At 36.0% G+C, this 14,444-nt stretch overlaps 1 protein-coding gene across 17 annotated transcripts in view; it reads left to right on the top strand.

The window, feature by feature from the left end:
- The window catches only part of LOC113224832 (calcium-dependent secretion activator 2), a 567,701-nt gene that overhangs the window by 422,933 nt on the left and 130,324 nt on the right, over positions 1–14,444 (top strand). For all 17 annotated transcript variants that reach the window (XM_026454354.2, XM_026454360.1, XM_026454352.1 and 14 more), the window contains one exon: positions 6,661–6,762. In XM_026454354.2, the coding sequence (XP_026310139.1) occupies positions 6,661–6,762 (102 nt within the window). The remainder of the gene's footprint in view (positions 1–6,660; positions 6,763–14,444) is intronic.

Below are 14,444 nucleotides of genomic sequence, written 5' to 3'. Positions count from 1 at the left end.
CAAAAGGGTTGTGTAATTTGCATTGTTTACAAAATATTTGGGCATCCCTGAGAGTCATTGTTCCTTACAATGTGTTTTGGAAAATGTTGAAAGCCATTAATTCATCTTTACTCAAATTTACTCCAAAGGAATGGATATTAAACACGTCAAAATTAGTTTTTGCCGGGCGCGGTGGCTCAAGCCTGTAATCCCAGCACTTTGGGAGGCCGAGACGGGCGGATCACAAGGTCAGGAGATCGAGACCATCCTGCCTAATACGGTGAAACCCCGTCTCTACTAAACAATACAAAAAAACTAGCCGGGCGAGCTGGCGGGCGCCTGTAGTCCCAGCTACTAGGGAGGCTGAGGCAGGAGAATGGCGTAAACCCGGGAGGCGGAGCTTGCAGTGAACTGAGATCCGGCCACTGCACTCCAGCCTGGGCGACAGACCCAGACTCCGTCTCAAAAAAAAAAAAAAAAAAAAAAATTAGTTTTTATTGGTGTTACAAATCTCTGAAATTTTTTATTATACTGGAAAAGAGAACTATAAAATGTGTGAATACAGACTGTTCGAACAAGGGAAGTAAAGCACTAAGTTTGCGCAGATCTGAATATTTAAGCAGATTTCCTCATTGATATTTTCTCTTCTGCTCAAATGCCTGATTCTACTGCCCAGTTTTGTACCCTTTTTCTTAGATATTTCTTACCCTATAGTGTAGTTGTTCTTTACCTTTATAGAAACTAAATTTTTAATTTGTTTTACCGCAGAAACCATCAGAAATAATAGAAAATGGATTAGGATGAGTAATGCTGTTTACTCCTCTCATTCCTGACTTTTCCTTTAAAAATATCTTTTTCAATGTGGAGCTCATGTCACACTTGTAACAGGAGGAATTGATAATCAGGATGTTCCATACATATAAAAGAGTTTTTGCATTTGTTTTAGAATGCAGTAATCTGCCAGATTGACGGATAGCACAAGTTACAAAATTGCTTAGTTCATGGAGAAATTTAAGTAAGTATGTATATAGAGGCCTTATCAACTATTTTTTAGATGAATCTGCCTTTCAAAAAGTATTGTCTGTGTTTGTGTGCACACATTTGTATGCAGCTTGCAGGGGGATGAAAACAGAATGCGCGACCCACAGGCATATGTTAAGATCAGGCCTCAGTGGCAGAAGGTTCTGTTGTACAAATTCTGTTTTTTAAGAATCTTTGAGGTAAATTAGCACATAACTGCATTTGGTGTCCAGTTGCTTATTGTTTAAGACCAGATAGAAGTTTTATGTCATAACTTGTTTGACTTTATTTGTAATTCAAAGAAGTATATCTATTTTCATCTGTGTTTTATAATTTGTTCATATCTTAAGCCTTTTTCACAGAGCACCCTATTTTTATTGAAATCATGTAACTTCAATAATTACAGGCCCCAGAAAAAAATGAGAATAGTAAATCTTTATACATAAGACTACCCTTTCTTCTCATCAGAACCACTTTAATATTTAATTATCATCATAGACTTAAGTCCCACTTAACATTCGAATGAGAAAATTTGTATTTTATGTTACAATTTTAAATAACCACATTTTAACAGACTATCAATGTCAAAGCGGCATGATTATGTTTACTTATATCTAAGGAGAAAAATTCTATTCTTAAGATTTAAAGTAAATTATTTTACTTTTTTTTTTTTTTTTTTTTTTTTGAGACGGGGTCTGGCTCTGTCGCCCAGACTTGAGTGCTGTGGCCGGATCTCAGCTCTCTGCAAGCTCCACCTCCCGGGTTTATGCCATTCTCCTGCCTCAGCCTCCCAAGTAGCTAGGACTACAGGCGCCCGCCACCTCGCCCGGCTAATTTTTTTGTATTTTTTAGTAGAGACGGGGTTTCACCGCGTTAGTCAGGATGGTCTCGATCTCCTGACCTCGTGATCCGCCCGCCTGGGCCTCCCAAAGTGCTGGGATTACAGGCTTGAGCCACCGCGCCCGGCCTATTTTACTATTAATTGAAGTAGAATTAAACACCGAAGATTTTCTGCTAAGTGTAAATACATACTAACTTTAATTAGAGATCTTTTTACCCGGTGTACTTAACTACAGTTCCCACTTCTGTTTGCTTTTCACAAAATGTTCTATTTTAGCAACTATCACATAATAAAAATGTTACAAGCTGAGCACGGTGGCTCTCCCCTGAAATCCCAGCACTTTGGGAGGCTGAGGGGGGTGGATCACCTGAGGCCAGGAGTTCAAGACCAGCCTGGCCAACTTGAAACCTCATCTCTACTAAAAATATACAAAATTAGCCAGGCGCAGTGGCGTGCACCTGCAATCCCAACTACTTGGGAGGCTGAGGCAGGAGAATCGCTTGAACCTGAGAGGCAGAGGTTGCAGTGAGCTGAAATTGTGCCACTGCACTCCAGCCTGGGTAACAGAGGGAAACTCCATCTCAAAAATAAAAAAATAAAATAAAAATGTTCCAATAATTTATACCCTGTTCTAATAAGTAGTAATAATAATTTGTCATATTACTAATTCATGAATTCTTATCATGTTAAGTAATATTTTTATATTGCATTTATCACTCATTCATTTCCTCAGCATATATGTGTTAAATATCAATAATATGCCAGCTGGTATTCTGGCACTAGAGATACATCACAAAGGAAGCAGACAGTAACCAAATAGCTAAATGTATCATGTTAGGTGGCAGCCATATGTACAGTGGCCATCAATAAAACATATTGAGAAAAAGGTCTATGGGAATGGAAAACACACCTTCATATAGGATGGTTGGAGATAACCTCACTAATCTCGAGTCATGTAAGTAGATACCAGAAGAAAGTGAACAAGCAAGCCAGGTGTGCATGTGTGCATATATGATTTTGTGTACACGTAGAGAAAGCGCTCTCAGGCAGAAGCAGCAGCACTTGCAAAGGCCTTGATGCTGGAGCTTGCTTCCTGTGTTTAAAGACTAGCTAGCTAGGAGGCCAGCATGGCTTGAGTGGAGAGGAACAGGGCAAGTGAGGGGGTAGATGAGGTCAGATTGTGGGAAGTGGAGCTCATAGACCATTATAAAGGCTTTGACTTTTACCTTGTGTGCTACCATTACAACATTTGAGTCAAGGAGTACTGTAAAAATGACTCATGCTTGAAGAGGCTCAGAGTAGCGTGTGGCCAGTTCTCTGACAAAGAAAGCGCTGGAGGAGAAAGACCAAGAGGCTGCCTACATACTCAGGGATAAGCTGATGGTGGCTGGGGTCAGTGGATCGGTGGTGGATATGGTGAAGGAAGGTCAGGTTCTGGGTGTGTTTTGAAGGTAGAGCTGGCAGGAATGAAATTATAAACTGAGCTTATATGAACGATAATTTTTAAATCTCGAATACTCTTAGTCTACTAAACAAACATTCATAAAATATAACTGGTTTAAATTTCTCTCAAGGCTTTTGTAAAAACATACTTTAGAATGTGTGAAAGAACAAGGTTTAGGACTTCCTTTCTTAGGGTCTTCTTTAACTGACTTGCTGATTCAGTGGTAAGCATTATATTTTCAATGTCATTGGTTTTTAAGGTCTCTACCTTTGACAAGTCAGATAGAAAATGTCTAATGTGAGGATATTCAAAATAGTCCATTATTGCTTTTCAAATGTAATTTTCATGGTTTAATTAGTTTTCTATTGCTCCTTATTATTTTCTGTCAAAATATAGCAGAAAGAGAGGAAGGATAAGAGCATTGTCTTTGGAGGGCAAGAGACCTAGGTTCAAGTCCAGGCTCCTGCATTTCTCAGCGGTGTGACCTTGGAGAATTAACCTAACCTCCCTGAGCCTCAGCAGCCTTCTCTTTTGGAAAGGAGACAGGATTGCTGTGGGCTTTATGTGTTATTCTACACATAAAATAGCCAGTACAAAATACCAGACATGCATTTAAAATTCTGTAAGTGCTCATCGTTATGTTTGTTTTAATAATTACAATGACAAGATGTTGATGATATGGAAAGTACTCGCATTTATCGGGAAGAATTATTGTAGGAGGAAATGTTGCCTTTAGAGTTGACTACTGCAAAGTTGCCATTTATTACCAATAATTTAGATATAGAAGGCTGCTTCATATTCCTAATATTCAGTACTTAATCTTGTATGTATACTAAAATAAAGGATGTGTAAACAAAGGCAAGTCCAAATTGCTAAACGTGGAATTTAACCTGTCAGATTTGTACCTAATTTAGTGATAAACTCAGTAAAATGGTGGTCCTTCGCTCTATATAACATTCTTTTCTTAGTGAAGGTTGACACAAGTGAGCTTCCCCTGACTTACCTTTCTCACTTGTCATCACCTGACCCCCTGGCTCCATTCTGTCAAGCAGACAGTGCACCATAGTGAAGTCTAATATGATGGGACAACTTACACTATCACCGTGGATGACTATCTCATTTGACAGTTGAACCAAATAGAAACGTTTACTCATATTTAACCATGTAGCGCCTGTCAGGTAGCTAAGCCAAAAGATTATGTTAAATCAGCAGAATAATAAAGATAAGTTATTTGCTCTTTTTATCAATTTGCACAGGCATATTCAGTGAAATAATCACCTGTAACATTATGGTATGAGTTTTTATTGTTGTCTACATAATAATGTAATTTAGGTGTAGTTTTTGTCTGAATACCCAAATTCCCAATTAATGATTTATGCAGAATTTCCCAGTTGAACTTTTGTGATCATTGTCAATGCATAATTATTCATAGGTTAAAGTTTGTGTTTTGTATTAACATTTGCTCAACGGGAATTGATTCTAAAGTAATATGTGAAAAATCCATTATTAAATAAATGTAAAACATTAGGATTCACTCATAGTTCACTGCTTTGTAATTTATGCATTAGACTTTTTCTCCTTCCTAAAAATACTTGAAAGACTAATATTTGGCCATTAATTTTTCCACAGTTAACATTCAAAATGAATTCAGATGGAATAAATGTGATTGATTTATTATTCTGCATATGAAATTAATGTTTCCCTATTTAGGAATAAAATATTGTAAGAAATGTTTTCAAAGCATAAATTCCAGCAGCATGTGAGTCTCTGAAGTAAAAATTACATACTCTATAGTGGAAAAAAATTCTCGTACTTAAATGATACTTTGATTTGACTGAAAGGTCATTATGTCAGTATAATTCAGGGATAAGTTTAAAATTAATTGCTTTCATCCTCATTGACTAGTTAACAAGCATCAAACATGTATATACACACACATACATATGATTATATGTATATATATAAAGGAACAAATAAAAATCTTGTTAGGAAAGTTATTTTAAGCATTCATTTTTCTTTGTTTTCAATAATTTCTGTTTCTACCTATTTTATATGTAACCATTACAATTAGTACATTGGAATGATAAATGCACAAGTCTTTGGGAATTAAAATATAATCTTTAGAGAAATAAGCTAAGCTGGGCACGGTGGCTCATACCTGTAATCCCAGCACTTTGGGAGGCCAAGGCGGGCATATCACTTGAGGTCAGGAGTTCGAGACCAGCCTGACCAACCGTGTGAAACCCTGTCTCTACTAAAAATACAAAAATTACCCAAGCATGATGGCAGGTGCCTGTAATCCCAGCTACTGGGGAGGCTGAGGCAGGAGAATTGCTTGAACCCAGGAGGCGGAGGTTGCAGTGAGCCAAGATCGTGCCATTGCACTGCAACCTGGGCAACAAGAGTAAAACTCTGTCTCAGTAAATAAATAAACAAATAAATAAACAAACTAATAAGGTAGGAAATGATTGGTGTTAATTATCAAGTGCAAAAGGCTTATTTTGTTGTTAAAATATATAAACAGGTTTTGAAGTGAATATGAGATTCATACTTTTTTTTCTCTGCATTAACAAGACAGTTAAGATTTCTATGTTCAAGATTTTAGATGATTGCTGTACAGCCGGATACCTAAATTGATACAGAATAAATTATAAATTTCTGTTATTTGATATATTTTACATTTTTAATCCTAATCTTAGTAAAATAAGATTTTTTTTCAGTCTTCATAGCTACTTTGTAAAATTCTGATGGAACTCACGTTGATTTCACAGGAATATTTAAACACAAAAATCTTGAAAAGAAACATAGCTTTCTTTCTTCCCTGTATATTTTAATTCTAATATTTATTTTTATTCATATGCCTATATATTTAAGCAAACAAAAAGGGCTGTGAACTTCTACATATATCCAAAATTTCTATGTTTCCTACAACAATTAAATCTCCAGTTCTGTGTTAGCTGAATTATTATTTGGAAGAGAAGCAGTTAAGACATTTTACCTTACATTCATTATTTTTTAATAATATCTTCATTCAGGGGATTTCACTTAGTTGGTCAAATGTTTGGTACTACTATAAAACACTTTTCACTACCATTTTCAAGGACTAGTCATTGTTTTGGTAGATCTGGAAAATATTTATTGTAATCTTTTACCTTGAAGCCTGTCTAAAAGAGAATAATTCCATTCCATTCATTCTGGGTCAAAATATAAAACAAATGGCTGCAAATATATCCAGTAAGTTTCCACTGTAAACACAATTAATATGTATACAGTGAACTTTTCCTTGGATTTTAATATATATATATATAAATGTATTAAACATATAAAAGTAAATGCTAAATCAATATAAATTATTGATTCTGATTTTTTTTTTCAGACCTGATGGAATTGGGACTGTTTCAGTGGAAGAAAAAGAAAGATTTGAGGAGATAAAAGAGAGACTCTCTTCCCTTTTAGAAAATCAGATAAGCCATTTCAGGTATATATATTTTATTCATTAATATAAATATTTCTTTTCATATTTCACTCAACCCTTACTTCCCCCACAAATTGTTTTTTGTATCATTCTGCTAGTGCTCAAGATCATCAGTAGCCCTCCATTGCCTGCAGGGGAAGGTCCACACTCTTCAGTCTGTGGTCTGCTTCTTAGTGTATCATTCAGTCTCCCGTACTCATTTAGGTTAGCCATTCCCCCTACAATATCCATTGCACCTCTTACTTGCCTTTTGCATTTCTCATTCTTGCATAGTCTCTTCCCCCAGCTCTGGTGACTGTTTCTCCTGCTCTCTGTGTTACCAGATAAGGAGCCCTCAAGTCTCACCTCCACAGTGGAGCCTTTCTCAATTATTCCAGCAAAGAGTATTCTGAATTCTTTGAGCATTTATTGTCTGTACTATTTTCTTGTCACTTATAACCCACTTAGCTTTAAAGTCATTAGTTATCTTTTTATTCACATTCTGTGAAAACACAGGTCACAGCACCTAGCACCATTCCTTGCTCAAAAACTTAGCTATCAGCCAGTAACAGAGGCTCATGCCTGTAATCCCAACACTTTGGGAAGCCTTGTGGGGTGGATCACTTGAGACCAGGAGTTCAAGACCAGACAGGGCAAAATGGTGAAACCCCATCTCTATAAAAAACACAAAACTTAACCAGCCAGACGTGGTGGTGCGTGTCTATAGTCTCAGCTGCTCAGAAGGCAGAGGTGGGAGGATCACCTGATTCTGGGGAGGTTGAGGCTGCAGTGAGCTGTGATCACACCACTGCACACCAGCCTGGACGAGAGCATGAGACCTTGTCTAAAAAAAAAAAAAAAAAAAAAAAAAAAAAAAAGCCACCAATACTAAGAAACATTTCAAACATTTACAGAGTAAAAGATAAATACCTTGATAATATTTCTTTTCTCCTGGTTATAGTTAGTTCAACAGACCTTAATGATTAAAAACAGAAATATGCCAATATATTTTCTTTCTCTCTCTCTTAGTAGGCCTATAAAATGTCACCACATAAAGTATTGTGTCTTCTAACCTGTCTGCCATGTTGCATGCATGTGATTTGGAACCATTTCATGTGCACTTATTTAAAAAATAAACTTAGTGAATATGCTCACAAAAATATTTTATTTAACCATATGAATGCTATGTGACTATGCTGAGACTCTGTTTCCTTATCTTCTTATTCTTCCTGATACCTTATTGCCTCATTATTATTCCTTTTTGTTATGTTTTCTGATAATATAAAGGTCTTAGACTTTGTGATTTTTTAAATGATATTGAAAGGAGAAAATCTCATAGTATATACTATGAATCTGTTCCCCTACATTAGTGATTTTTCAACTGGGGCTGGTAGCACTACCTTAGGGTAAGTGAATGAGGTACAGTTTTCATTGTCACGATAACCAGGGGTAGGGACAGTCATTTAGTGCTGGGTTTAAACGTGCAGTACATGAGACAGTCCCACACTGGAGAATTATTCTGCTCAAAAAGCCAGTAAATTTACATTAGGAAACACTGTTGTAGATAACATAGCTGAATTCAACTTACAGAGTTAAGATTGAATTCTCTGCCTGAAATGATTTTTGAGTTTATAAACAAAAGGAAGACATAAAAAATTCTTTTGCATTTGTAGAGATGTGTTTCTGCATTTGCTGTTGTTGAAAGCATTGCCTTAGCCAGGTGCGGTGGCTCACACCTATAATCCCAGCACTTTAGGAGGGAAGGTTGTTTGAGCCCAGGAGTCCAAGGCCAGCCTAGGCAATGTAGCGAGACCCCATCTCCACAAAAAAGAAAAACAAAAAAATTACCTGGGTGTGATGGTGTGTGCCTGCGGTCCCAGTTATTCCAGAGGGTGATATGGGAGGATCACTTGAGCCTGGGAGGTCAGTGCTACAGTGAGCTCTGATTACACCACTGCACTCCAACTTGGGTGATAAGACTCTGTCTCAGAAAAACAAAAACAAAACAACCAAAAACAAACAAACAAACAAAAAGTGTTGTCTCCTAGGTTGTATAGAATCCTTTAAATGTATTTTATGTATCTTTCAATGAAAATCAGTGTAATTTCCCTCTTTTTTGCTACCGTTGAGACCCAGCCATCATTCAATTAGATATCTGTATTAGTAACTAAATAAGTCCCCATTATTATATCAATGATTTCAACTGCAAGCAATAGAAATTCTACCTCAAACTGTTTTAAACAATAAATAAATTTGTATGCTCACTTGCCTGCAGGTCTCAAGCAGGCAAGCCTTAAGACAAGCTTTATTCAGTAGCCACTGCTCTCTTTCTTTGTGATTCTCACAGTGCTATTCTCTTTCATGGGATAGCTTCATCCCCAGACTGGTAATAAGATAACATAATTTTTTGATTTTTTTTCTTTATCTCACACCTTAGCCATTAAGCCTGCAGAATTTCTTGGCCTCACATTCATACATGCCAGTGTTCAAAGGAAGTCATAGAAGCTGTATTTTTCTGTAGTTTTCTCTTAAGATCATAAAGTTTCCTTAGAAGATCTAGCAAACTATTTTTTTATATCTCATGAGCCTGGTTTTGAATCACAACCAGCGGCCAGAGAAATTCTGTGCACTGGATGCCTCAATCAGTCACTGACATTGACATGGGATTGCTATATCGAGTTAGAGTAATCAGAGCCACTCACCAGGGGACTTCAGTCCCCCACACTACCACCCAAAAACTACAACTACATAGTAGTGGACAGCGCTCTCCATGTCATTTATTGTATTCATTTTGTATTAGTATCATTTTAGTTTCCTGTCCTCTCTTAAAGTTTTGTTTCTCTATTTCTCTTATATGCACATCATCTTTGGATAATTTCTCTAAATATGTACTTTACAATCCTGGTATGGTTTGGTTCTGTGTCCCCACCCAAATCTCACCTTGAATTGTAATAATCCCCAAGTGTCAAGGGCGGGACCAGGTGGAGGTGATTGGATTGTGGGGGAGGTTTTCCCCATGCTGTTCTCATGATAATAAACGAGTCTCAGGAGAGCTGATGGTTTTACAAGTACATTTCATGAATTTTCAGAAACTTAACGATTAAAAAAACCCTAAAATCTTCCAGAAAGAGAAACCAGATTTTATATAATGAGTTAGAATGACTTCTCAACATTGATTTATTCTGCAAGTATTTATTGAGCTCCTACTATGTGTCAGACAGTGAACGAAACTTTAAAAGATCCTTTTCTTCAACTTTCATTTTGATGTGAGGAGCAATACTGGTATCTGGAAAACAGTAACTTCATATTTCTGAGAAACTATCATTTCCAACCTAGAATTCTGTACCAGCAATAGTTTCTATTAACAGTGATGGTAGAATAATGATATTTTTAGACATGCATTTAAAAAAATGTTCCTTTTATATTCCCTTTGGTGAATTGTAGAATTTACCAACACCAGGGGGAAACAAAGAGGATCTAAAATCCCTGAAACTGGCTGGGTGTGGTGGCTCACACCTGTAATCCCAACATTTTGGGAGGCTGAGGTGGGTGGCTTATTTGAGGACAGGAGTTTGAGACCAGCCTGGCCAACATGGTAAAATCCTGTTTCTGCTAAAAATACAAAATTAGCTGGTCATGGTGGTGAGCGCCTATATTCCCAGTTACTTGGGAGGCTGAGGCATGAGAATTACTTGAACCTAGGAGGCAGAGGCTGCAGTGAGCCGAGATCATGTGACTGCACTCCAGCCTAGGTGATGGAGTGACACTGTGTCTCAAAAAAAAAAAAAAAAAAAAAAAAATTCCCTGAAACAAGAAATCAACATGGGAGAGAGAAAGGAATCACTAGAGTGATGGTTAACTGAGACCCTCAAAGTGCCAGTTGATTTTAGAGAGCAATCAATTCTGACTGGAGCATGTCAGAAAAGGCTTCAACATAGATTAAATTGATAAAACATATTTTGACATGTTGAGACATTTACCCACTTGAAATAGAGTTTGGAGTTGTATTAATTAGATTGTACTAGTTTTACGAGAATTTGGAATTGTATTTGATTAAGTATATAAAGAGAGAACATCAAAAATAAATAGAAGTATGAATTATGAACAAATTATTGAGCAAAGCACAGAAAGTAATCATAGAAAATACTGTGTCTCAGTTGTCTAGGATATTCTTATAACTAATGTAATGTAGATACTGAATGTAGATCTAACCCCTGCAAAATGATGTAACTATATTAGAAGTAAGGAAGGGATGGAAATTTTGTTTATAGTGGAGGAATGTGGTCAAAAAAAAAAGAAAAAAGAGCTACTTATGTCCAAGATGGAGCAGTAGGGGATTATATTTACCCTCTCACCCGAAACAATTTTAAAAGGCCCCAAAAATGGGAAAAAATATTTTCAAGACATTAAACATAAAGCAATGAAAGTGATTCCTGAGAAATCGAAAAAAAATGGAGTAAGCCCTTTAGTTGTACCTGCTTACTGCCAGAAGAGCATTTCCAGGCAATGATCCAGAAAGGAGGAACCTAAGTAGAGCCTAGTGGACTCTCTGACTTGAAGAGGCAAGCTGGAATTCCAGGGAGGCCAAGGTAGCCAGAGATTTCAGGCCAGAGTTCTAAAGGAGAGAGAGGAGAGAGCTATAGGCATTTGCAAATGATTCCCTGGAGTCTCCGGTTAAGTATTGATCATTCCATATATGTGAGCAAACTATCCAAAGTCTGACAAAGAACCACAGGAAAGGATTATGGGGGGAAATCTCCAATGCTAACACACAGGACCAGGGGTAGTTCTAGTTTTCATTACCCAGAGTGGAAAACCAACTCATGGGCATCTGTAGAGTACTATAGAGTACTCATTAGATTTTGCTTCAGCCATGGGAAAAAAATTAGCCCTAAAATAAACACAACTCTGATATCACCTAATGGGGATTAAAATCAACATTCAAATAAGTCAAACTGTTTCCAGGTAATTTAAGTGCATTCTTGAATACAGAGATCAAGCATATTTAAAGGAATACAAAAATATCTAGACATCAACAAGATAAAACTATGTCCAGCATCTAGTCAAAAATTTTTAAGTATATAGAAAAATAGTAAAATATGATCAATGAAGAGGATTAAAAAGCCAACCAAGCAAAACTGAGAAGACACAAAATATAGAATTAGTAAATAAAGGTATTAGAAGGACTATTATTAATATATGTTATATACAACCAGTTAAGGGCATGTATGGTAAACCTATGGCTGACATACTTAATGGTAAAAGACTGGATGTTTTCTACCTAAAATCAAAAACAAGGAAAGGATGTCTGCTGTCACTTCTTCTGTTCAAAATTGTACCAAATGGTCTAGCCAGTGCATGGATTCTGAAAAAAATGGATTTTTTAAAGTCATCCAAATTGGAAAGAAAGAAGCAAAACTATATTTGCAGGTAACGTGATTATCTGAATAGAAAATCTTATGGAATCTAAAAAATTCTACTCTAATATTTAAGTTGCAGAATCCTAGATAATTTTTTTTTTTGATACAGGGTCTTACTCTGTTACCCTGTCTCAGGGCTAGACAGTGGTATGATCACTGCTCACTGCAGCCTCAACATCCAAGGCTCAAGCTATCCTCCCACCTCAGCATCCCAAGTAGCTGGGACCAGAGGCACATGCCACCATGCACAGATAATATTTTCTTTTACAGAGATAGGATCTCCCTATGTTGCCCAAGTCTACTCTTAAATTCTTGAGCTCAAGAGATCCTCCTGCCTGGGCCTCCCAAAATACTGGGATTACAGGCATAAGCCACCACACCCTGTGATAAATATATAAATATTAATTTATTTCTACATACTAGCAACAATCAAATTGAAATTAATATCATTTACAATAGCAACAAAAAATATGAAATACTTTGGGATCAACCTGGTGAAAGATGTGTAAAACCTGTACACTGAATAGTATAAAGTATTGCTGAGAAAAATTAAAGAAAACCTAAATAGAGGGAGAGATACTGTACTCATGGCTCAGAAGACTCAATATTGTTGTCAGTTCTCTCTAAATTGACCTATTTCAGTCAAAATTCCAGCATGATTGGTTTTTAGAAATTAACCTGATAATAGAGTTGGCATGTAAATGCAAAGAATTTACCATAGCAAAAATAACTTTTAAAAAGGACAACGTCGGAATCTTAACACTGATTTCAAAATTTATAATGCTGCAGATCAAGATAGTATGCTATTGAAAGTCCAGAAGTAGACTCACACACATACATGGTCTGTTGATTTTCAGTGAATGTGCAAGGGCAATTTGCAAAGTATACTTTTTTCCGACAGATGGTACTGGAACTATTGGATATTCAAATGCAAACTATTGACCTCAATTCATACTTCACCCATAATATAAAAGTTAACTCAAAATAGGTAGACCTAGAAAACTTGGGAGAAAAATCTGTGTCTTAGGGCTAGGCAAAGATTCTTAAATATAATACAAAAATCATAATTTATAAATGGAAAAAAATGTTACCTCGAACTTCCTCAAAATTGAGAACTTTCAGTCTTCCAAAGACATTGTTAGAATAAAAAGTTAAGTCACAGAATAGGAGAAAATATTTAGACAATGCACATCTGACAGTAAACTTTTATTCAGAATATATAAAATTTTTAAAGTTTAATTATGAAATATTAACCCAATTTAAAAAATTGTTTTAACAGATACTTCACCAAAGGAATATTATAGCAAAAAGGCATATAGAAAGATGCTCAGCATCATTATTCAATAAGGGAATTGCAATTTGAAACCACAGTTAGGTACCACTGCATACCTTGTGGTATAGTTAAATTCAAAACAAAACAAAAACTGAACATAACAAGTGTTGGCACAGTTGTGGAGAAACTGGAACTCTTATATGCTGTTGATAGGAATATAAAATGCTACAACCCACTTTGGGAAATAATTTGGCAGATTCTTAAAAATTTAAACATTTATCATTTGACCCAGCCATTCCATTTCTAGGTGTTTTCCCAACAGAAATGGAAGCATGTGTCCACACAAAGACTTTTATATGATTGCTCATACCAACATTATTCATAGTAGCCAAACTCTGAAAGCCAAATGACCATCAGCAAGCAACAGATACACAGTGTATGCCATGCAATGGAATACTACCCACCAATAAAAAGGAATTAACTCTTGATACATACAACAGCATGAATAAATATCAAGATAACTATGCTAAGTGAAAGAAATCAGACCCACAAAAGTAAATACTGTACATTTCCTCTTACTTAAAATTCTAGACATACAAACTAATCAAAATTATAGCAAGGAAATGAGTAGTTGCCTATGTATGGTCTGGGGGGAAGACTTGCAGGCCATGAATTAACTTGATTATAGTCACAAGTATATACATATGTCAAAACTTAACCAAACTGTATATTTTAAATATGTGCAGTTCCTGAAACAAATGAAAGCTACATACTTCTCTTCCATAGTGGAAAGTTAGTAGGACAATATTTAAAATTGAAAAATCAAGAAATAAAAACATTAATGTACAATTGAAGGATATAAAGTTTAAATACCAAAAGAATCAGCTAAAAGTTGACAGCATTTTTTTAAAAAATAGCAGAAACTGGAACTGACATAAAGGATTTCTGGTTTTCATTAAAAAAAAAAAAGTCAGATAAAAAAGTTTCCTCTTTAAACTATGTGTATATATCAC

Source organism: Piliocolobus tephrosceles, unplaced genomic scaffold (genome assembly GCF_002776525.5).
Source record: "Piliocolobus tephrosceles isolate RC106 unplaced genomic scaffold, ASM277652v3 unscaffolded_41, whole genome shotgun sequence".
NCBI lineage: Eukaryota > Metazoa > Chordata > Mammalia > Primates > Cercopithecidae > Piliocolobus > Piliocolobus tephrosceles.
Note: the sequence above shows the minus strand (reverse complement) of the source record. Positions and strands in the feature narration are given on the sequence as shown.